The 22,958-nt window shown below is 63.9% G+C and overlaps 2 protein-coding genes across 4 annotated transcripts; one reads left to right on the top strand and one right to left on the bottom strand.

Moving 5' to 3' along the window:
• The first annotated feature begins 52 nt into the window (after positions 1–52).
• On the top strand, positions 53–9,628 carry FLII (FLII actin remodeling protein). Its single transcript, XM_079320584.1, has 30 exons — positions 53–198; positions 847–957; positions 2,022–2,093; positions 2,221–2,301; positions 2,599–2,684; positions 2,839–3,000; positions 3,106–3,209; positions 3,307–3,482; positions 3,562–3,719; positions 3,826–3,910; positions 4,190–4,337; positions 4,441–4,574; positions 4,686–4,898; positions 4,980–5,159; positions 5,233–5,315; positions 5,395–5,469; positions 5,687–5,770; positions 5,837–6,008; positions 6,083–6,187; positions 6,392–6,583; positions 6,792–6,980; positions 7,072–7,211; positions 7,322–7,547; positions 7,715–7,869; positions 7,992–8,052; positions 8,136–8,264; positions 8,345–8,451; positions 8,616–8,721; positions 8,805–8,870; positions 9,031–9,628. The coding sequence occupies exons 1-30, from the start codon at positions 136–138 to the stop codon at positions 9,163–9,165; spliced, it is 3,798 nt and encodes a 1,265-aa protein (XP_079176710.1). The 5' UTR covers positions 53–135; the 3' UTR covers positions 9,166–9,628.
• Positions 9,629–9,739: 111 nt separating this feature from the next.
• Positions 9,740–21,930, bottom strand: LLGL1 (LLGL scribble cell polarity complex component 1). 3 transcript variants are annotated; one of them, XM_079320587.1, is made up of 23 exons: positions 21,637–21,930; positions 18,971–19,068; positions 16,628–16,709; positions 16,414–16,544; positions 15,853–16,011; positions 15,612–15,774; positions 15,391–15,526; positions 15,244–15,298; positions 15,011–15,168; positions 14,719–14,936; positions 14,549–14,616; positions 14,113–14,266; positions 13,628–13,732; positions 13,153–13,445; positions 12,927–13,080; positions 12,699–12,852; positions 12,334–12,617; positions 11,850–12,114; positions 11,637–11,751; positions 11,452–11,546; positions 11,221–11,344; positions 11,069–11,148; positions 9,740–10,899 (listed from the first exon to the last, which is right to left on the bottom strand). In XM_079320587.1, the coding sequence occupies exons 1-22, from the start codon at positions 21,715–21,717 to the stop codon at positions 11,070–11,072; spliced, it is 3,171 nt and encodes a 1,056-aa protein (XP_079176713.1). In that variant the 5' UTR covers positions 21,718–21,930; the 3' UTR covers positions 9,740–10,899; position 11,069. The 3 variants fall into 3 exon arrangements, with proteins under 3 accessions (XP_079176713.1, XP_079176711.1, XP_079176712.1); XM_079320585.1 differs by having other exon boundaries at positions 15,391–15,523; positions 21,637–21,861; XM_079320586.1 differs by having other exon boundaries at positions 16,429–16,544; positions 21,637–21,861.
• Positions 21,931–22,958: the final 1,028 nt, after the last annotated feature.

Here is a 22,958-nt window from a genome sequence, read left to right as displayed (position 1 = left end):
CGCGCGCGGAAGTAGCGCCCGGCCCCGCCCAATCGCCGCGTGCGTCACGGCCGGGGCGGGGTCGGGTTCTGGACATGCAGGGGGCGGGGCCTGTCAGGGCGCGGTGCCGCCGCCGGGTCCCCCCGCCCTTCCGCCATGGCGGCCACCGGCGTCCTGCCCTTCGTCCGCGGCGTCGATCTCAGCGGCAACGACTTCAAGGTGCGGGGGAGCGGGAGTGGGGGGCAGCCCGGCACACAGGGCTCCTGCGGGCCCGGGCTCCGCGGGGTTGTCAGGCCTGGATCGGCTCCCGGGGCGCGGGAATCCCGGTCCCTGCCACGCCCGGGTGGGTGACCCGGGACAGTCCCGGTCCCACCCCGTGGGCACTGCGGGCGTGGGCGATGCCTGACCACCATCAAACCGCTATGGTGGAGCATCCCCACCCCCAGGGAGACAGGTGACCCCCGAGCCTCCAGCTCCCACTCCCATAGACTGGGCGATCCCAGCTCCCAGTCCCATAGACTGGGCGATCCCAGCTCCCAGTCCCACAGGACTGGGTCTCCATGTCCCCCAGCTCCCAGTCCCATAGGAATGATCAATCCCTGTCTGCCATATCCCAGTCCCCTAGGACTGGGTGGTCCCTGCCCTCTAGTTCCCAGTTTTATGGGATTGGGATAATTTTATTGGTTAATCCCAATCCCCATAGCTCCCAGTCCCTTAGGACTGGGCCACCATGACCCCACAATTCCCAGTCCCATAGGACTGCTCAGTGCCAAACCTGCCATGACCACAGAGCATCAATCAAACTGAGGTCCCCAGATCCTAATCCCGTGGGACAGGTGCTTTCCTCACCCTCCTCCTCCTCTGCAGGGTGGATACTTCCCGGAGCATGTGAAGGCGATGACGAGCCTGCGCTGGCTGAAGCTGAACCGCACGGGGCTCTGTTACCTGCCCGAGGAGCTCGCTGCCCTCCAGAAGCTGGTGAGCCCCGTGTTTGGGATGGAATGGGGCTCCCCCATCCCTCTGGGGATCCCTGATCCCTGCCAGCCTCGAGGCTCAGGCAGCAGATGCTTCAGTGTCTAATAATAGCACTGAGCTACAACGTGTGGTTGAAATGAGATGCAGGAGCTGTCAGGAGTGGGGATGGGATGGACTTGCACTCGGTTTCACCTTGTTTCCCTTGAAAAGCAGATTAAAAACCATGCTTAGATCCTCTGCCCTGTAGCAGAAGGGAATGGTGATGGTCACAATAGAGAGGATCAATGATTTTGGGGCTTTTTTTACCTTCTCATTTGCCAAAGTATATAAAGAGCAGGAGCTGGCAGCTGCCTGGCTTTGTTTTTTGGGTGGCTCTACCAGGCCATGGGTGGAGTTGTGGCTCAGCTTGCCTTTGGTGGTGTCCACAGCACATCAGGGATCTCATCCTGTCAGTGTCAGACAAACTGTGGGCTTTAAATGCTGCCAGAAATCCCCATCCCTGTGCCAGGTGCAGGGAATCCCTCCCTGCCGCTCGGAGCTGTGCTCCCACCAGCCCTGCCAGGAGCTTGGGGGCCACAGCAACAGTGAAAAAATGAAATCCTGGCATCCCTCCCACAGCCTGCAAATTCCTTGTGTTCCTGAGCAGGCAACAGCCGGGGCTGGGGATGCTCAGAGGAAAACATTTCCCCAGGGAAATTCCTCCTACCACAGCAGTGCCCACGTCTGCCAGATCACCCAGAGAGGTGTTTCCAAGGACTGGGATCTGTTTGCACAGGGACTGTGTGGGCCAGCTCAATGACATCCCAGAGTACCCCAAACCCTGCAACAGGCCAGGGTGTCCAGCCAGGGCTACCCCAGGGAATGAGGGGTGTGGAGGCAGCACAGGCACGCGGGGCCAACCATCCAGTTTGGGACTGGGAGTGTCCCAGCAGCTCTGTGTGTGACAGGGCTTCACAAGTCCCCAACTTTCCTGGGGAGCCTCTACATCAGTGTGGGGGCCCAGCCCTTGCCCTGCACAGTCCCAGCTCCTCTCTGCTCACTGGGGCTTGTCTGGGGCTTCCCTGCAGGAACACCTCTCTGTGAGTCACAACAGCCTCACCACGCTCCATGGAGAGCTCTCCGGCCTGCCCTGCCTCCGGGTGAGTGTCCCCCTCCTGCCTCAGGGGTCCCCAGGCACCTCTGGCATCTCAGGGCACACAAGGATCATACCTGGGCATCCTGGGGGCTCAGCAGGCAGCTGCATTCCTGCCTCTCTCCCCTTTGCAGGCAATTGTGGCTCGTGCAAACAGCCTGAAGAACTCAGGAGTCCCTGATGACATCTTCCAGTTGGATGATCTCTCAGTGCTGGTGGGTGCAGAGTCTCCTCAGCAGATGCAGGAGCCAGCTCAGACTCCTGGATCCTATTCCTGCACCTTGGTGGCTCCTTGGGAGCACCAGTCCCGAGCCCATGGCTGAGCTCCAGGGAAGCTGGCTGTCAGCAGGATGACCCTCTAGCAATGCCTCCTGTAAAGGCTGGTGCCATGGATGGGTTCCCTGGGTTGCCTGCTGGTCCAGCTCCTGCTGTGCCCTTGGAGATACCCCCCAGTGCTCAGGTTTGGGTGTGGGGCAAAGGGTGACAGCTGCTTTGTGCTCCCATTTTCCCAGGACCTGAGCTACAACCAGCTCACAGAGTGTCCCAGGGAGCTGGAGAATGCCAAGAACATGCTGGTCCTTAACCTTGGCCACAACAGGTGGGTCCAGACTAGGGTGACACTGTCCCCTTCCTGGCCCTGGCCACCTCTATTGGTCACACTTTGCTCTGGGTCCTGCTCCCTGCCCCTCCTCAAGGAGAGCCAGGGCTGGTGCACGTCCTAGGCAGTCCTGAATTTCCTCATATCCCTGCAGCATCGACACCATCCCCAACCAGCTCTTCATCAACCTGACGGACCTGCTGTACCTGGACCTGAGTGACAACAAGCTGGAGAGTCTCCCACCCCAGATGAGGCGCCTGGTGCACCTGCAGACCCTCATCCTCAACAACAACCCCCTGCTGCATGCACAGCTCCGGTACAGCCCCTCTCCCTGGGCTGGCTGCCAATCTGCCAGGGCTGGCACTGAGCTTCCTGCTCCATGCTGACACTCTCTCTGCCCTGTGGCTCTCCCTGTCCCCAGGCAGCTCCCAGCAATGACAGCCCTGCAGACCCTGCACCTCCGCAACACCCAGCGCACGCAGAGCAACCTGCCCACCAGCCTGGAGAGCCTGGTCAACCTGGCAGGTGGGACCAGGGCACCCAGCCCCACAGAGCCCTCCAGGGCTCTCCCACCCCCGTGTTGGTCTGGCTGGTGGTGTCACCCCGTTGTCTCTTTCCCCAGACGTGGATCTGTCCTGCAATGACCTCAGCCGTGTCCCTGAGTGTCTCTACACCCTGGGCAGCCTGCGGCGCCTCAACCTCAGCAGCAACCAGATCACAGAGCTGTCCCTCTGCATCGACCAGTGGACCCAGCTGGAGACCCTCAACCTGTCCCGCAACCAGCTCACCTCCTTACCTGTATGTCCCTGTCCTTGTGTGCCATCCCTGCTCGTGTTGCCATGGTTGTCCTTCACCCCACCATCTCCCCTTTCCCCAGTCGGCCATCTGTAAGCTGACCAAGCTGAAGAAGATATACCTGAACTCCAACAAGCTGGATTTTGATGGGATCCCCTCAGGCATTGGCAAGCTCACCAACCTTGAGGAGTTCATGGCAGCCAACAACAACCTGGAGCTCATCCCTGAGAGCCTGTGCAGGTAAGGAACACACAACTGGATCTGCTGTGTCCCCGAGAGGGAGCACAGAGGTTGTGTGGTCACAGGTCACCTGGGCTGGCGTGTCACCAGCATCGCTGTCCCACAGGTGCTCCAAGCTGAGGAAGTTGGTGCTGAACAAGAACCGCCTGGTGACGCTTCCAGAGGCCATCCACTTCCTGACAGATGTAGAGGTGAGCATCCAGAACCTCTCTGCCTTGGGCTGGCTCCACCACAGCCCCACACCTCCCTGGGATCCCAGGGCTGGAGGGTGGGCTGAATGAGGCAAGGGGAGCTCAGGACCAACACCTGCAATCTGCCACATGGTTCAGCCCAGGCGGGCCATGGATTCAGGGCTCTTTCCACATCTCCTGATCTCCTGATCTCGCTGTGGAGGTCTCCATCCCGTGCCACACTCCCAAATGTCCCTGTGAGCGTGTACTTCACCGAGGTCTCTGTGCCCTGCTTGGCAGATCCTGGACGTGCGTGAGAACCCCAGCCTGGTGATGCCCCCGAAGCCGGCGGATCGATCCTCGGAGTGGTACAACATCGACTTCTCCCTGCAGAACCAGCTCCGCCTGGCCGGAGCCTCCCCCGCCACCGTGGCTGCCGCCGCCGCGGGTACGTGTGTAGGGATGAGGGCACGTGTTCCCTGCCTTGGCACAGCCCTGGGAAAGGAGCCCTGTTCCACAGGGTGCCTCTCACCCCGTCCCCATGTCCCCAGGGAGCAGCACCAGGGACCCGCTGGCCCGCAAGATGCGGCTGCGGCGGCGCAAGGACTCTGCCCAGGATGACCAGGCCAAGCAGGTGCTGAAGGGGATGTCAGACGTGGCCCAGGAGAAGAATAAGAAGATAGAGGTAGGGGGTGGGGTGGGAGAAGGGGTCCTGAGTGCATCACAATGTCCCTGGCCTACCTTGGGTGCCAGCAGGGTTCTGGTGTCCCTAATTTGAGCTGTTCCTGTCCCACAGGAGAGTGGGGAGGCGAAGGCACCAGACCTGAAGACACGGCGCTGGGACCAGGGCCTGGAGAAGCCACAGCTGGACTACTCAGAGTTCTTCAGCGAGGATGTGGGGCAGCTGCCTGGTGTCTGTGTCTGGCAGATCGAGAACTTTGTGCCCACGCTGGTGGATGAGGCTTTTCATGGCAAGTTCTATGAAGCCGACTGCTACATCGTGCTCAAGGTACCCAGGGAGGACCAAGGGTCCCCTACATCCCCTTCCTGGAGCTGCAGCCATCCCATCTCACACCCTTGTCCTTCCCAGACCTTCCTGGATGAGAATGGTTCTCTGAACTGGGAGATCTACTACTGGATCGGGCAGGAGGCCACGCTGGACAAGAAGGCCTGTTCTGCCATCCACGCCGTCAACCTCCGCAACTACCTGGGGGCTGAGTGCCGCAGCATCCGGGAGGAGATGGGCGATGAAAGTGAAGAGTTCCTTCAGGTCAGGCCAGCCCTCAGCTCCCCTCTAGCCCCCAACCCCTCCTGTCCCACCCTCACCCCCTCCCTGCCCCCAGGTCTTTGACAATGACATCTCCTACATCGAGGGTGGCACAGCCAGCGGTTTCTTCACCGTTGAGGACACGCAGTATGTCACCAGGTACAGCTGGGGACAGGGGCTGGGGGGATGTGTGGGGCAGGCAGTGCCCCATGTCCCACCTTGGCTATCCCTTCCCCAGGCTCTACCGTGTCTATGGGAAGAAGAATGTCAAGCTGGAGCCGGTGGCACTGAAAGGGACATCGCTGGACCCCCGGTGAGTGACCAGGGGACAGAGGGTCCTTGCAGAAGGTTCAGCAGGGTCCACCTGAGACATTATAGCTGGTGTTGTGTGGTGCAAATGGGCTATGCCAGCACCTTTCTACCAGAATATGCATTCAAACCCCCCTTTGTGCCCTGCAGGGACCCCCAGGATGGGGAGGATGCTCAGCACACCTCATTCTCTCCTGACTCCTCTCACTTCTCTCCACCAGATTTGTTTTCCTCCTGGACCATGGCCTTGACCTGCTGGTGTGGCGTGGGAGCCAGGCCACGCTGAGCAGCACCACCAAGGCCAGGTAGGGCTGGTGGGGGTGCTGGGGGTGTGGGGAGCCCAGCTGCCATCTCACCTGCTCCCACTGCAGGCTCTTCGCTGAGAAGATCAACAAGAATGAGCGGAAGGGCAAGGCCGAGATCACACTGCTCACCCAGGGCCAGGAGACCCCTGAATTCTGGGATGTGCTGGGGGGGCAGCCCGAGGAGATCCGACCCTGTGTCCCTGATGACTTCCAGCCACACAAGCCCAAGCTGTACAAGGTGGGGAGCTGCATCCATAGAGCCACCAACCCTGCTGGGGTCCCCACTCACCTCTGTCCCCATCCCCTCTGCAGGTCGGCCTCGGTCTGGGCTACCTGGAGCTTCCCCAGATCAACTACAAGCTCTCCGTGGAGCACAAGAAGAGGCTGAAGGCTGATCTGATGCCAGAGATGCGCCTGGTAGGATGGGGCGGGGAGGTTCTCCCAGTCTGACCAGTGAGACTGGTTTCGTGCCCCTCTGCCTCCAGCCGTGCCCTTGGCAGAGGGAGGTTCAGCCAGCACGCCTGGCTGGGGGATGCTCTGCTCTGTCAGGAGCAGGCAGGGTGTTTTCCAGCTGGGAACACCTGCAGGTGCCTGACCCCCTCTTCCCTGGGGTGCCCTCAGCTGCAGAGCCTGCTGGACACCAAGAGTGTGTACATCCTGGACTGCTGGTCCGACGTCTTCATCTGGATCGGGAGGAAGTCGTCGCGGCTGGTGCGGGCGGCGGCGCTGAAGCTGAGCCAGGAGCTGTGCACCATGCTGCACCGGCCCAAGCACGCCATGGTCACCAGGAACCTGGAGGGCACCGAGTGCCAGGTAGGGCCTGCACCCCTCCCATGGGTGCTGGGTGCCTGGGAGGGGGCTGTGGCTGAGGGTCTGTTACCTACTCTCCAACTTACACCTTGAGCATCAGGAGTTGGTCAGGAAATGACTGGAGGTGGCACCCAGTGCTCTGGTCTGGTTGATGAGATGGGGATCAGTCACAGCTTGGGCTCGATGATCTCTTAACAATTCTGTGATGCAGGTGTTCAAGTCCAAGTTCAAGAACTGGGATGACGTCCTGCGGGTGGATTACACCCGGAACGCCGAGACGGTGCTGCAGGACGGCGGCCTGGCCGGCAAGGTCCGCAAGGATGCCGAGAAGAAGGACCAGATGAAGGCCGACCTCACTGCGCTCTTCCTGCCCCGGCAGCCCCCCATGCCCCTCAGCGAGGTAGGGCTGGGGACCCCCGTGAATCCCCCACAATGTGGGGCTGGGTGCTGGCAGAGGAGCTGGGGAGCTGATTCAGCATTTGGGGCCACAGGCGGAGCAGCTGATGGAGGAGTGGAACGAGGACCTGGATGGCATGGAGGGCTTCGTGCTGGAGGGCAAGAAATTCACTCGCCTGCCTGAGGAGGAGTTTGGCCACTTCCACACCCATGACTGCTACGTCTTCCTGTGCAGGTGACACCTGGCTTGTCCCCTCTCCAGGGCTGCTGGACCACCTTGTCCCCAACCTCCCTGTCCAGTCCTCCTGACTGTCCCATCCCTCACATTACTGTTCTTATCCTTAGGTACTGGGTGCCAGTGGAGTACGAGGAGGATGAGGAGAAAAAGAAGAAGGGTGAAGGCAAAGGGGAAGAGGAGGGTGAGGAGGAAGAGGAGGAGAAGCAGCCTGAGGAAGACTCCCAGTGCATCGTCTACTTCTGGCAGGGCCGGGAGGCCTCCAACATGGGCTGGCTCACCTTCACCTTCAGCCTCCAGAAGAAGTTTGAGAGTCACTTCCGCGGCAAGCTGGAGGTGACACACTTTGGGGGTGACACAGGGGTGTCAGCTTTGCATCTCCATCTGCCCCTCAGGCTGAGGCAGAGGACAGCTGCAGAGATGGGAGCTGGCAGGGGGCTGCAGCTGTGTGTGGAGCTGTTTGGGCAGTCCCTATGCCCCTTGTGACACGCCCCCCTGTGCAGGTGGTGCGCATGACCCAGCAGCAGGAGAACCCCAAGTTCCTGTCGCACTTCAAGAGGAGGTTTGTGATCCACCGGGGCAAGCGGAAGGAGCGGGTCAGCATCCCCCAGCCCAGCCTGTACCACATCCGCACCAACGGCGGCGCCCTCTGCACCAGGTCAGTGCCCCAGGGCTGCTCCCTGCCAGCAGCACCCAGGGCTGCCACATCCAGCTGGGATTCCTGCTGCTGGGCACGGCTGATGGGTCTCCCACTGATTTGTGCCTCGGGTCTGTCTCCAGGTGCATCCAGATCAACACAGATGCTGCTCTGCTCAACTCAGAGTTCTGCTTCATCCTCAAGGTACTGCTGATGGCTGAGCATCCTCAGGGCTGCCTGGGTGCCCTCCTGTCCCCCTGGGCAGCCCTGACTCCTCTGTCCCCCAGGTGCCCTTTGAGAGCACGGACAACCAGGGCATTGTCTACACCTGGGTGGGCCGGGCAGCTGACCCTGATGAGGCCAAGCTGGCTGAGGACATCATGAACCACATGTTTGATGATTCCTACAGCAAACAGGTGAGCAGGGCTTCAGTGCCACATTATCTGGGTGACAGTGACCACCCAGGCCACACTCAGCCTTGTTCCTGGCCTTTCAGGTCATCAATGAGGGAGAAGAACCCGAAAACTTCTTCTGGGTGGGCATTGGGGGCCAGAAGCCCTATGATGAAGATGCCGACTACATGAAGCACTCACGGCTCTTCAGGTGGGCACTGGCCCCAGTCTTTGCTGTTTCCCTTCCTCCCACAGAGCTCATCCCTGTTGGGAACCAGCCAGCCAAAACAGCTGCTCCATCACATCCCTTCCCTCTACATGAGCCAAGTTCTAATAAACTCATACCTGTTGCTGTCCCTGTCCATCTCCTTGCAGATGCTCCAATGAGAAAGGTTATTTCTCCGTGTCAGAAAAGTGTTCAGATTTCTGTCAGGATGACCTGGCTGATGATGACATCATGCTGCTGGACAATGGGCGGGAGGTGAGCTGGGGGCATGAGGCCATGCTGGGTCCAGATCTTCCAGTGGCTCTGTGGGCTGAGCCCAGTGCTGATCCTTTCTGCAGGTCTACATGTGGGTAGGAACCCAGACCAGCCAGGTGGAGATCAAGCTGAGCCTCAAGGCGTGCCAGGTAAGACCTCCCTCCATGCTGGGACTGTGTGGAGCAAGATTTGTGAAGATTTGGGCACTTCCTTCTCCCCTGGAAGCCCTGATTTGGGTGGTGCAGAGCTCTGGGCTGGGGAATCCCAGCCCTGGAGGTGGGTGAGCCCCAGAGCAATGCTCTGCCCCAGGTGTACATCCAGCACATGCGCTCCAAGGACCCCACACACCCCCGCAAGCTGCGGCTGGTGCGGAAAGGCAACGAGCCCTGGCCCTTCACCCGCTGCTTCCACGCCTGGAGTGTGTTCCGCAAGCCGCCCACCTAAGGGTGGCACCCACTGCTCCGGCCACTGCCCCCGGCACGGCACGGCCGGAGCGGCACCGCCTGCGCCAGCACCAGCGCCAGCACCAGCGCCAGCACCAGCGCCAGCTCAGCCTGCAGCTGCCTCCCCCAGCAGGGCATCGCTGGGGCTGCCCCCCTGTCCCCCCTTCTCCCAGCACAGGGCACAGCTCAGCCCCCTCCTGGGGTCATACGGGGTGCTGCGGGCCCCTGGCACACCCTGCTTGGGGATGCTGCTGCCCCAAACCAGTGCCCAGCTGGCCCTGTCACTGGGGGACAGGAGTGACTCCCAGTTTGGGTGGGAGGATGCTTTGCTAAGGAAAACTGGGGGGAGTGAGGGGTTCTCAGCCCTGGGCCTTACAGGTGGTCCCTGCTGTACTGAGGATGGACCCTCAGCAGGGACCAGCCTATCTGGATCATATCAATAAAGGCTGTACTTCTCACCTCGACTGTCCCAGGCTCTGGTTCACCCCCAACCCTGATCATGTCCCTCTGCAGCTCGGGGGAACCCCAGCACTCACCTGGCCCCAAGGCTCAGCAAACACCTGCAGCCTAGGCAATTGATATTAAATGCTTTATTTTCAATATTAAAAACCAGTATTTTTAATAACTAAACAATGCTAAATTCATCTTACCAAAAAAAAAAAAAAAAAAAAAAAAAGAGGTTGGGGGTGGGAGGGGGGTTCTACCAGGGACGCTACAGCCCCGGCCACGGCCGGCAGCAACAGAGCCCGAACCCCCCCAGCCACACACGTACCGCAGGAGAGCCCGGGGGGCCACAGCTCCCCAAAGGAGAGGGGCAGGGGCCAGCTGAGCCCCGTGGGAACGGCCACCGTGGGCCAGGGACAGAGCCGGCGTCACCACAGCCCCCCAGGAGGACGAGGCCAAGCTCGGAGCTCAGGGGGGATTTGGCACAGTAAGACCCCCAGGGTGGGGCAGCCCAGCCTGGGGCAGGAGGGGGCTGGGGCAGCCCCATCTGCCCTCCCCCAGCACCAACAAGGAGCAGGAGTCGGTGTAATTCCACAGCGTGATCCCATCCCAAACCCACCCCGTGGCAGGAATTAGTGTCAGAAAAGAGCAGCAGGCTCAGAGCCCAACCTGGAGAATAGCCCTTGGAGAAGCCACTAAGAGAAAAAGGCCACCTGTGACCCCCCAGCGTGCCCCTCCTCGGGCTGCTCGAGGCCTCTGCTGCCCACGTGGGAGCCAGGGGATCCCTGGGGACAGTCCCTGTGTGGCAGCCAGAGCCTCCTGGCAGGCAGGGAACGGGGCTGTAAACTGCAGGGAGCCGGGCATGTAAACACAGACCAGGGTATGGGGAGGGGGCTGTGCCCGGGGGCTTCTGACCCCCCACTGCCCCAAGGGACCAAAACCAGGGGACAAGGGGGGTCCACAAGCCCCAGCCCTCCCCGTGGAGCCAGGGAAGCAGCAGCATCCCCCAGGAAGGGGGCTCTGGAGCAGTGGGGACAGTGACACTCCACCGTGTATAAAAACAGGAACTTATCTTCCCCGGGAAGAGTTTGTGGCCCACGGCCCCGGCTCGGGGGCCGGGGGGCGCGGGGCGGGCGGGGAGCTGTGCGGGAGTGCCGGAGCCGGGGCGCGGCCGGCGCGGTGTTAGAGAGGAGGCGAGGCTACGTTACATGGGGAGGGGGCGCGGGGGTCCAGTCGAGTCGCGCATCCCGGGAATCCGAGCACTGAGACGGGTCAGGGAGGCTGGTGATGCCTGTGGGCGAGGCAGGTGGTGGGGTCAGGACAGGCATTCCTCCTGATCCCCTCCTCCTCTATAAGCCCCAGGGATCACAACTCCATCCTCCCCGATGGATCAGGAAGCCAGGGCACTGCACAGCTCCAAATCCCACTCTCACCCCAAGGACCACCAGCCCCTCACAGACCTCACTTGATGAGGATCCCCGTGGGCCGCGCCTCGTCCTCGCTGGCATTCCTCAGGTTCTGCTCTGCTTCCTCCGAGGACCTGGGGCAGAGCAGGGTGAGAGGCACTGCCACAGCCCCTCAGCACCGCTCACCCCATTCCCACCCCACTCACGCCAGGAAATCCTTCACTTCCTCCACGGTGATGTCCCCGGTGATGTCCAGCGGGTTCTCCACGCTGCTGTTGGGGGAGTCGATGGGGCCGGGCGAGAAGACAGCCGGGTGCTCCACAGGGGACCCTGGGGAGTCATGGGACAGAAGGATTGGGGACAGCCAGGACACAGAGGCAGGCTTGGAGCAGGGCTGTGTGACACAGTGTGAGTGCAGGGACAGGGTGGTCACTCACGGTCGCTGTCCGAGGGCGAGTGCTGGCCCTCGGAGCTGCGCAGGACATGGGTGCCGTTCGCCTGGGGCAGCTTCGGTGTCACCGTTGAGCTGTTGCTGGAAGGAAACGGGGAGAAGTTATGGCCAAAACCAGTGTCATGGGGTGGGTGTACAGGGGTTCCACACAGCAAAGCCCCCCACGCCCACCTGAGGCAGGAGGTGTCCTGGAGCCGGGCAACTTCCAGCCGGCACAGTGGCTCCGTCACATTCCTGGCACTCAGCGAGAAGCGCTCAAACTCAGATGGTGAAATTAGGTAGAAACCTACAGGGGGGACAATAACGACAAGCCTCAGGGATCCCCCAGAGTGCTGCAGGTGAGGTCAGCATCCCATGGACACAGATGTCACCTGGTGGCCTCACCTTGGCCATGCTTGGTGAAGACACAGGAGGCAATGCCACTGATGTCCTCCTTACGGATACAGCTGTAGTGGACCTGGGGCCGCAGGCTGGGCACGGTGAAGATGTGGATGTCCCCCAGGTTGGTGAGACAGGCCAGGCAGTTTTCCAGCCGCTCCTCAGAGCCAGCACTGGTCAGGCTCACCAGGGCCACCTTCCGCACCCGGCAGCCCTCATGTGCTGTCAACTTGAACTTGGTCTTGGCACTCACTTTGGGCAGCGTGAACACCTGGGGGGGCAGGAGGAGCTGGGCTCAGGGGAGAACAGAAGCCTGCAGGGTTTAGGAGGGCACGTTCCCCCTCAACTCCCCACCCTAGAACAGGCATTGGAGTGCCCCCAAAATCTCACTTGTCACCTCCAGTTCCTACATAATGAGGACATCCAAAGAGGACATGGGACATTTTGTGTCCCACCTCTACCACAGTGGGACAGCAAGCCCTGCACTCACCTTGAACTGCTCCTCGGAGGAGATGAGCATGGAGTGGCTGCCCTGCATGTCAGGGGCCTTGGCCAGGTCCCGAGACACCTCGTAGGGCTCGGGCAGAGGGTTCCCTCGCCCATCCAGCACCGCAATGGCCACCACCGGCGCCCGGTGCATCAGCTGGATCTCCTTCCCCAGCACCGCCTCTACCGCCCGCTCCGAGAACTTCTCCTGCGACGGCACCTCCAGGGCGTAGGCGAACACCGACCCGGAGTTGGTCCCTGCCCACATGGTGGGGCCGTGGTGGGTGGCTGTGGGGGTGCAGCAGTGTCAGAACCCCTTCCCCACACACCCAGCTTGGGGGCTTTCCCAGGGAGGGACGGGGGTCTCACCGTCACGGAGGAAGGTGTCGGCAAAGTAGAGGCACCGCACGACCCCCGAGAGCGAATCGTCGGCGGAGCGAGGCTCGATGCGCCGCTGCACCGGCGTCATCTCCACCTCGGGGGGCCCCGCCTGCTCCGCCAGCTGCGCGTTGGCCTCCTGCACCTGCGGAGGGACACGGGTCAGTCCCTGCTCGCTGGGGACAGCAGCTGCTACGGTGGCCCTCACTCCCAGCCCACCTTGCTGGAGGGGCTGCTGGCGTTGAGCCTCTTCTTGCCCGACACGCGGCTCTTGCGGATGCGGCGGAAGGACTGGCGCAGCGACTTCTTGAGGGACTTCACGCGGGACAGGGGCCCCTCCATGGCCAGCGAGTCGTTGGGGTGCAGCGTACACCTGCGGGCACCCACGCTGCTCAGCACCCACCAGGTCACTCCAGGGGTGCCCAGCACCAAGGTGCCCCTGTACCTGGCCAGCACGGGGTTGCGCCGGTAGTAGTCGAAGAGCCCAAAGCCGTGGCTGGTGCCGAAGGCCACGAGGTTCCACTCAGAGTGGAGGGTGACAGCGGTGACGGCGGCGGGGGGCACGCACTGCACCAGCACGCTGGGCTGGAAGCCGGGGGGAAAGTGGAGGGGCCCGTTCCGGGGGGCCAGCCGGTCGTGGCCCTTCCAGGTGAAGCCCTCACGGTCCTGCAGCAGATCCACGGTGGCCACGCTGACTGCATGCTCCGACTTCTCATCACTCAGCTCCATCACCAGCACCTGCAGGGACAAGCACAGACATGGGGACACACTGGACGCTCCCCCAGACAGCCATCGTGCTGCACAGCCAGGGCTAACCCAGGGTAGGACACCATGGGGGTCTGCAGGGTCTGTAGCCCCCCTCATGCTGTGGGTGAGCTGAGAAGTGCTCAGCAGGCCCTGCTCTGTCCTTGCCACCTTACCTGCCCCGCCGTGCCAGCCACCACCATCTTGGCAGTGTACTTGCAGAGTGCAATCTTCTGCACGCCCAGGCGCGGGTCATCGCTGTAGGGATCAAAGCAGCCCACCTGTGGGAGGGGACAGCTGAAGGGACAGCCAGGACCCCACACACAGCTGTGGGGCAGCCCCCCCTGCACCCCCACATCCCTCCACCAGTCGTGGCACACGGCACACTCTGGGCATCACGCCCAGGGAAAGCCTGTCCCCACACACCCCCTGGCTGTATCCCCCGTGCTGGGGCAGACCCAGACAAGCGTCCCTTGTGTCCCCACAGTGCGTCACACAGCAGCTGTGCCCTGAGCCAGGGGACACATCCCCGGGGCACAGCCGGGATGGCTCCAGCAGGTGCATCCCCCATGCCCAGCTCTGGGTTTGCCCCCTCCAGTGCCAGCAGAGCCGGGAGGGTGCTGAGGTCCATGGCAGTGTCACCCTGCCCTGGGGACCTCACCTTGCGGAATGGAGGCCACTCCTCCTCGCCCGCCTGGTTGAGGCTGTCGTTGTGCTCACAGTCTGTCTGGAAGATGTTGGCGGTGCCCAGCTTGTAGAGGGGCTTCAGGGAGACCCCCGAGGCGTCCCAGAACCGCACCGTGCCGTCCTCGTGCCTGGGCGGGGGGGTCCTGTCAGCGCGGGGCCCCAACATCTGCCCGGCTAACAAGAGCTGCCTCTGTGCTGGCAGCCACCGTGCCAGAGGGGGGGACAGCGGGGACAGCACAGCGGGTGGCACACTCATGCACAGCCAGAACAAGCCAGGGCAGCCCATCCAAGAAGCGGGAGTGGATGCCCCCACCATCCCATCCCACTCCCCCACTGCAGGAATGGGTGTGGATGTGTACCTCCCACATTTTGGGTTTCCCAGTTCCCCTCCCTGCTGCCAGTGCACTCACCCAGTGAGAAGAAGCCCTCTCTGTGTGGGCTCCTGGGCCAGGTTCTTTCCCCCATCAATGGGCCAAGCCTGGGAGGAGGGAGGGAGAGGAGATGGAGGAAGGGATAAAGCCCTCTGGTCCATGCTGGAAGGGGCTCAGCAGGACCCCTCCCCACCACCCCCATCACTGACCACAGAGGACTGCCTGGGGCTCTGCTGCTCGCCAACACTGACGATCCTCTCCCAGAGCTTGAGGGGCACATTGGAGACATGGCAGGAGCAGGTGATGGCAGAGGAGTGCAGAGGTGCCAGGTACGGGGCAGGGATGGTGGGCCAGCCTGGTGTCTGCAGGTCAATGGCCACCAGCTCCTCCTCCACCAGCACCACGAGGGCTCGGGGGTTCTCAAAGCCTGGAGAGAGGGGAGATGGCTGCTGCATGTGGAGACCCCCACACCATCACCCACTCCCCAGGGTGGGGACGTACCTCCCTCGGGCACCTCTGCGCTCTGCACAGTGAAGAAGTCAATGACCCGGGAGGTGAAGTCGAGCGTGGCCAGGGTCTGGCCCTGCAGCACGCTGACACAGTGCCTGTCACCGTAGCTGGCCCGTGGCATCCCCCCACTGAAGATGATGAAGGGGTTCCTGTGTGGGATGAAGCAGCTGCCATCAGACCCTGGATCCCCAAGTGCCCCCTGTACCCATGTCCCACCCACCTACCCTGACTCGCAGGTTCGCCAGAGGATTTTGCTGATGGCTTTGCAAGGGAACGGCCCTGAAACAAGCACAGCAACACTGTGGTTGTAGCACTGGGATGGAGCAGGATCAGCTCCCAGCCTCAGAGCCTCCCAGACCCCCATCCTGTACCATAGGGGATGGTGGACATGGCAGGCTGCTGGGTCCTCTGGCCGGTGCCACTCACTGCCCACACCATGTACCCCCCATCGCTGTGGGAGCTGACGATGCTCTTCCCACTCTGCTCCCAGGCCAGGCTCTCCAGCTGCTGTGGGGACACACGGGGGGCTCAGCACTTGGATGGGGACATACACAGGGCCACAGCCCCACCAGCCCCAGGCCAGCCCCAGTACCTGGTTCCCCAGGAAGAGATGCTGTACAGTACGAGTGCTCTGCTCCCACAGGACCACCAGCCCCCGGCTGTAGCCGATCAGGAGCTGGCTGCCCCTGAGTGGGTGCTCCTGGATGGATTCCACGGGCCCCAGCGCCTTCCCGCAGCGGTACTCATCAGGGACACTGCGGGGGGACACGCACAGGGGTCAGAGCAGGGCTGGGGGTGCTGGGGATGGGGCATGGGGCCTGCAGGGCTCTCACCTCTGCAGGATCTCATCTGGGAAGAGGGTTTTGTCCTCCAGCAGCGTCAATGTGGGCAGGGTGACAAAGTACACGGCACCACCCTCAGTGCCCAGGCAGACCATGGCACCAGCAGCCATTGGCAGGACCACTGTCACCCGTGTGATGCCAGGGGAGCAGCTGGGGGGGAACAGAGGCTGCCTCAACACTGTGTTGGGTCTGGGGGAACATCGAAGAGACCCCACACCTCCCCTGCTCCAGCCCTTCATTCCCATCTCCATGAATTCAGGAGGACAAGGACAGCCTCAGTGCTGACAGCAATTAGAGCCATTAATCACCCCCAGCCCACCAGCACCATAAAAACCCCAGAGCTATTCCCTGTACTCAGCATCTCAGCTGGGATCAGAGGAGTGTCCCAGTGGGGAAAACACCATCAGGGAGAGGAGCTTGGCCAGCATCCCTCCCTCCCTCCCTCGCAGGCCGGCTGCTCCCCCGCGCCGTTCCCAGCTGGCAGCAGCATCACTGCGGCCGCGGCAGCCCTGCGGGGGAGCGGCTCCAACTCCAATCCCCCCAGGCAAGTACTTAGCGCTGCCGGACCCTGGGCGGCCCGGGAGGCCGAAGCTGCGGGTCTCCTCCAGGTGGGAGCAGCCCTCCTTCTGGCACACCTCCCACAGGTGCAGTGTGTTGTCATCCAGCAGCGACAGGAGCCAGCCCTGGGGATGGGGGGATCACAGTGGGGCGTGTGAGATGCTGGGGGGCTGCAGCCAGGTTCCTTCCCCCTGCATCACCCACCTACCTGGCCGGGAAGGAAGTGCAGCTGTGTGACAGTGGCTGTCTCCTTGTGCAGGCCTGTAAGCTCCACACCTGGTGCGCCATATCTGGGGGGGCCGTCAAAGAAACAACGAGGGTAGGGCCCCCCACCTCTTCCCCAGCAAAACTCGGGACCCTCTGAATTCCCTCAGGACACAGTTCTGCCTGCAAACACCAGTTTAGCCCCCTGTCCTCAGGGCAGTGCATTCTTAGCACAGCATCCATGCCAGAGCCAGCCTTGCAAACACCAACCCTATACAGGATCCACCAAGCCACCAACCAGGACACTGTGAATCAGCCTGGGATCCACCAAGCACCTCCAGCTGGGACGCTGCAGGTCAGGCTGGGATCCACCAGCCACCTCCCACCGGGTTGTCCCAGGTCAGGCTGGGATCCACCAGCCACCTCCCACCGGGCTGTCCCAGGTCAGGCTGGGATCCACCAGCCACCTCCCACCGGGCTGTCCCAGGTCAGGCTGAGATCCACCAGCCACCTCCCTCCGGGCTGTCCCAGGTCAGGCTGGGATCCACCAGCCACCTCCCTCCGGGCTGTCCCAGGTCAGGCTGGGATCCACCAGCCACCTCCCTCCGGGCTGTCCCAGGTCAGGCTGGGATCCACCAGCCACCTCCCTCCGGGCTGTCCCAGGTCAGGCTGCGGCCAACACGCACAGCTGGGGTGGGTGTGCGAGAGGCACCGGCAGTGCCGGGGTGGGGTTCGGCATGCGCCGGCACAGCCTCACTCACCCAACTGGTCCCGGCTCCTTCGGCGACGCCGCTCAGCAGGAACCGCGGCAGGACCCGCGCAGTGGCTCCAGCACGGCACGGAGCACCCCGGTCTGGCACCCCCAGCACCCCCAGAGTGCTCCCCCCAGCCCGGTGTCACCACATCTGGGCATGCCGTGTGCTGGGGGTCCTTGCCCCTGGCCACCTTCTGGCGCCCCCGGCACAGGGAACCAGCCCAGCAGCTCTGCCCGGCCGGACAGGCAGGAGCTGTCTGGCAGTGCTGAGCACAGCTGAGCCGGCAGAGCCAGGTGACAGCCACGGAGTTTTGGGGAGAGCAGGAAACAAGGCATGGGAATGAAGCAGGGAGCACACAGAGGGCTCTCGGTGCTACATGGATGCGGGATGCCACTCATCCTTGTTCATTCTGGGGTCTTTCCCCACCCAAAATAGCGCCACAAGCTGAGAGCCCTCAGGGCGAGTGACTCAGGCACACCAGTGTTACCAGCATGTGATGTAGGTCCAAACACAGGGACCCCCAGCTGACCCAAAAGAGCCCCCAGGAGCTGGCTGCCCCTCAGTTCCAGGCTGTCTGCAAAGTGGATCCACCCAGCCCGGCCGGGGAGCACCCAGGGGTGCCCCCACTAACCAGTAACGCCAGTCAGGCCAGCTCCGGCTGCTGCCTCGCCCGGCCCCAGCTTCCCAACCTCCAGAAGCATCTTTTTGGCGGCAGACAGAGCAGGGCCATATAGGTACGGGGTACCACGCTGGGTACCACCCCAAAACCATCCCTGCTGAGGATGTTCAGGGCACCACAACCTCATCCCCGCGGTGCCGGGAGCGGAGGGGGGGGCGCTCAGCTGGGACCAGCACCGGAGCCGGGAGGGCGAGTGGGGCGGCCGGCGACGTCGCGGCCGGGCTGGCACCCGGGCGGCCCCGGCAGAACAAAACACGCCATCTTTGTGCTCGGGAGGCAGCGAGCCGCCGGCCTGGGGGATGGGGAGCGCGGCCGCCCCCCACTCCCCGACCCCGCTGCGGGCGCAGCCGCCCCCGCGCCCCCAGCCCGCATTCCTGCGGCGCGGGGCCCCCCGAGCCCGGGCCGCATCCAGCGCTGGCCGCCCGCCAGCAGTCCCTCTGAAGTCTCCCTGCACGCTGCCGCCAACAAAGCCCGGCCGGCCCCGCTCCGCATCCCCCCCGCTTCGGCCCCCCACCCGGGACCGGGCTCCGCGCCCACCGCGGCCCCCTGTGCCCCCCCGAGGCTGCGGGGATGAGGATGGATGGACAGGAGCCCCCCCGGGATAAACGGGGTAACAGCGGTGAGGACCCCCCACTCGGGATGCGCCCCCACGGATGGCCGAGCCCCTTTGCCCCCACCCTCCCGGCGTTTTGGGCGAGGTGGGGGTTTCTCCAGCCGCCCCCTCGCCGCCCGGGCCAGCTGCAGCACAGCTGGACGGGAGGGATGGACGTCAGCCGAGTGGGGGCTGCCGGATGGGCCAGAAGCAGCACAGCCACGTCTCCAAGCATTCCCCGGGATGGGGACAACCAGAGGAGGGAGTGCAGGAGGGTCCCGGAGGTCCTTACCTCCTGCTCATGGGGGAGGAAAAGGATACAGTTTGACGGCTCCCGCCTTGGTGCCGATGGCCATCACACGCAGCACGGGGTCGTAGGCCAGGGCGCTGGGCTGGCTGGGGAAGCCGTGCTCCACCGTCTGCCATGGGGACAGGCAGGTCAGAGCGGGACTCCCCACCTCTGACACCCCCAATCCTTCCACAGTCCCCCCTCACCCCCACAACTCCGATCCCGCACCAGCCTGAGCATCACCCCTGCGACAGGGGATCACAAAGATGCTTCTCTGTCCCCCACTGCCACCAAGGAAGGCATTGGGGAAGGAGGACATCACTCTTCATCCAGTTTGCACCCAGCACCCCAAAACCCAGCCCAACAGCCACACCACGGGCCGCGGTAGGTCTGACCTTGAACAAGCTGTCCCATCACCCGCCAGCACTTTGGGGATGGGACGCCCCCGCTCTACACCCCCAAGATGAGGACACCCCAGGAGAGGTGAGCGGGACCCCCAGTGCGACATCAGCGGGCGGCAGAACCAGGCGAGCGGGACCCGCCAGCGCCGTCCCCGCCGGAGCCGCGTGTGGCCCGCGGGCACCTTCCCAAGGAAGTCCCGGGCGTCCGGCGTGCCCGGGCTCGCCGGCTGGGGAGGGGCTGTCCCGGCAGCGGGGGGACGCGGGGGGCACCCACCGCCCCGGCCCGAGGCCAGGGGACCGCAGGGCTCCCGAGGGCAGCTCGGCTGAGCAGCGACGGCGCGATCAGACGATAGGGAGCCAGACTGGCCGGATCCTGACCTGCTCCCTTTGTCTGGGGCATCCAGAGAGGCGCAGCGGGGCGGCTTTCCGCACCCGGCGGCAGCCGCTGTCACCCCCGCTCCTGCTCCCCTCCCAAGCGACACCTTCAGCAGCGTGAAAGCGTCCCCCGCCCATCCAAGGCGAGCCGGCCCATTCAAGTGGCTCCCAACATATCCAAGGGGCGAGGAAGTGGATGCTCGTGGGTGCCGACCCACGTAGGATCGTACTGAATCCCCCGGGATGCACGCCGCGCTGGAGGAAGGAGCTGGGACAGCAACAGCACAGGGACACCACAGGGATGCTTTAGGCCAGAAACCAACACGGTGACACCGACAAAGATTCCCCAAAAAGCGCTGACCCAGTTCCCCAGCACTCCCAATCCCAAAGGGGGACCCGGCTCAGCCCCCCGCCCGCAGCCCCCGCTCCCGCCCGCAGCGGGGCCGCATCCGGCAGGCAGTGCCGGCCGGCCAAGGCGCGCTCCCGGCCAAATTACAGCAAATCCCAGGCAGATCTGGAGCTCGGCAGGAAAAACAACCGTTAATGGGAGGCAGGTGGGCAGCCAGCGGCCCCAGAGCTGGGACGGCCGGAGAGGGGCTCTCCCCAGTCTCCCCCTAGGACATCCCACTGGCACAAACCCACCCTGGGCAGGATCCGGCCGCGGGACTGTGCTCCCCAAAAACAGCGGGGTCCTGGCTGGGCTGAGCCTTCCACCCCAGCTGTGAGCTGGGGGGCCGGGGCTGTGCTGGGCAGTGGGAGCTGGCTCTGACCCCTCACCACGGCACATCCCGACACCTCGCAGCCCGGTCCCGCTGTGGGACAGCCTGGGGGTCCCTCCGGCGCACGGCACCAACCCCACCATGAGTTGGGCAAGTACACCGCAGCAGTGCCAGGATGCTGCCGAAAGATGGACTGATGGTTTGGGCTCTTCCAGGGGCCACTGCCGGTGTCTCCTGCCCCGCAGCCAGGGCAGGAGGGTGGTCCCAATGCCACGGTGGCTGTGGGACAAGCGCACCAAGTCCCAGGTGGGCACCCGCTGGCACAGCCCGATGTCCCGAGGGAAGGCTCTGGCACCCCAGAGCTTGTGGGGTCGCACCAGGGTTGTTTGATGAGCTTGGGGGTCTCTTCCACCTCAAATGAGGGGGGCAACTAGGAAAACTCGAGGGAGGTCAGGGGCAAGCACTGACTTCTCATGTGCCCCCAGACTCACATCTTTGGGGCGCCAGGGAACCCCAAGCCCAGAGGGTCGCTGGCACAGCCCTTCCTGCTGACACAGAGGGTTCAGCTCCCCAATATCCCATCCCTGGGGAGAGTGGGGTGAGGGGCTGAACCCCGCAGAGGGGATGCAGCCAGGGATGCTCCAAGGCCAGACACGGTGCGGGACCATGGGTCACCCCAAAACGCCCGTGAGTGAGGCCTGGGCAATCCACGGGACAGGGGGAGCACGGGAACCGGGGCGTTCCAGGGAACCCCTCCCAAGAGGGGCTGGTGAGGGGGTTCATCCTCTCCCGGAGTGCCCCTCTGCACCGCACGGAGAGGAGCGCAGCCCCCCCGCTCCGCACCCCGGGGCGCATCCCGCCCGCGGGGCTCCCGGTACCCACTCCTGGGGGTGCATCCTCCCGGGGCGGCCCAGCAGCGAGTCCCGGGGTCCCCGGGCCGGGCAGCCCTGCCCTTTCTGCGTGCCCCTTCCCCGGCAGCGGGGAGGTCCCGGTGCGCGGCTCCCGCGGGGGTTCAGCCGTCCCGGGGGGCGGTGCCCCGCACGCTGCTCGCCTCCCCGCGGGCAGCATCCCGCCGGGGTACCGGAGCCCCGCGCCACCGGGGGGCTGCCCGCACGCCAGACCCTGCCCGGTACCCCCGGTGCCTCTCGGTGGTCGCCGCCCCCCGGGATCCACCGCCGAGCCCCCCGCTCGCCCCAGACGCACCTTGCTGAAGGCGAAGAGGTCGTGGCGGATGCGGTCGCGGTGCGGGTCGGCACCCTGCCGCCGGAACCGAAACTTCATCATGGTTGGGCCGGCGGCGGCGGCGGTGGCGCGGTACCGGGCGGGGCAGGCGCGGCCGGCGGTCCCGGGGCCGGTCCCGGGACGGCGGCGGCGGTGGCGGAGCCGGGGCGCGGCGCGGGGCGGGGCCGGCAGGGGGCGCGGTGCCGGTGCGGGGTCCCCGGTGCCGGTGCGGGGTCCCGGTGCGCGCGCCCGCCGAGCCCGGGCAGGCACCGCCGCGGCGGGGGCGGGGCGGAACCCTGACTGACAGCTCCTCCCGCCAATCACCGCGCGGCAACGCGCGCCGCGCGCCGCGGCCCCGCCCACCCGGGCTGCGCCTGCGCCGCCACCGCTGCCGATGGGAGATGTAGTCGTCCAACTCAACGCCCTCTGCGCTGGGTTTATTTCTATTATTTTTTAAACCCTCTTCTTTCGGTGTTTTTCCTTTTCGTGGGCATGGTGAGGAACAGTGAGGTCACCTCAAACCTGGTCATCGTGGTCGCAAAGCCCCGCAAACACGGGTTGCCGTGAATTTAGGATCTCATCATGTGCCCCACAGCCATGGGGTGCATCAACATGGCGGCGCCCCGGCTACTGGGCCTGCAGCATCCTGCCGGCCCCCAGAATTAGCATTCGAGGCTCATTCCCGGCTGGCGACTCATTATTCCCACCAGGGTTTCGGGAATGTTGTTCCCCATTTCCCCCCCGGCATCTTCCCCAGGTGGGAGGGCGAGCAGCCTGCCCTGCTCCCGGTTTTGGGGTGAGTCACCCCGGGCAGGGCACGGCTTCCCCTCCCTGCTGACTAACCCCGGCCTGCGGAGATGCGGCACCGGGTGACGCTGGGTTTGGGGAAAACTGCCCGGGGGCGAGCGGGGAACGACGGCACCGTGATGGGCTGGGGGCTCAGGGATGGGTGAGGGTTCATGGATGGCTCAGGAGGGGCCTGAACCCCGGGGAATGAGGGTGGGGAGGCTGGAGCCAGATGAGGCAGAAAAGGAGGAAGAAGGAGAAGCGAGGGGAGAAAGAAGGGGGTAGTGAAAAAGGGAAGAGAGAGGACACGCAAAGAAAGGGAGTAACAGATAAAGAGGCAGGAAGAGGAGAAACAGGAGGGAGAAGAGATGGAGAGGAGGATGATAGTAGAGAGAATGGAATAAGAGCAGGAAAGAAAGAACAGAGGAGGAAGACCAGCAGACCCCATCCATCCCCTCTCTGACACCCCACACCCATCCCACCATCTCCCTCTTGCAGGAGGGAAGCACAAGGAGGAT

The sequence above is a fragment of the Erithacus rubecula genome (assembly GCF_903797595.1).
Source record: "Erithacus rubecula genome assembly, chromosome: 17".
NCBI lineage: Eukaryota > Metazoa > Chordata > Aves > Passeriformes > Muscicapidae > Erithacus > Erithacus rubecula.
The sequence above is the reverse complement of the archived record's forward strand: the minus strand, read 5'-3'. Positions and strand labels throughout refer to the sequence as shown.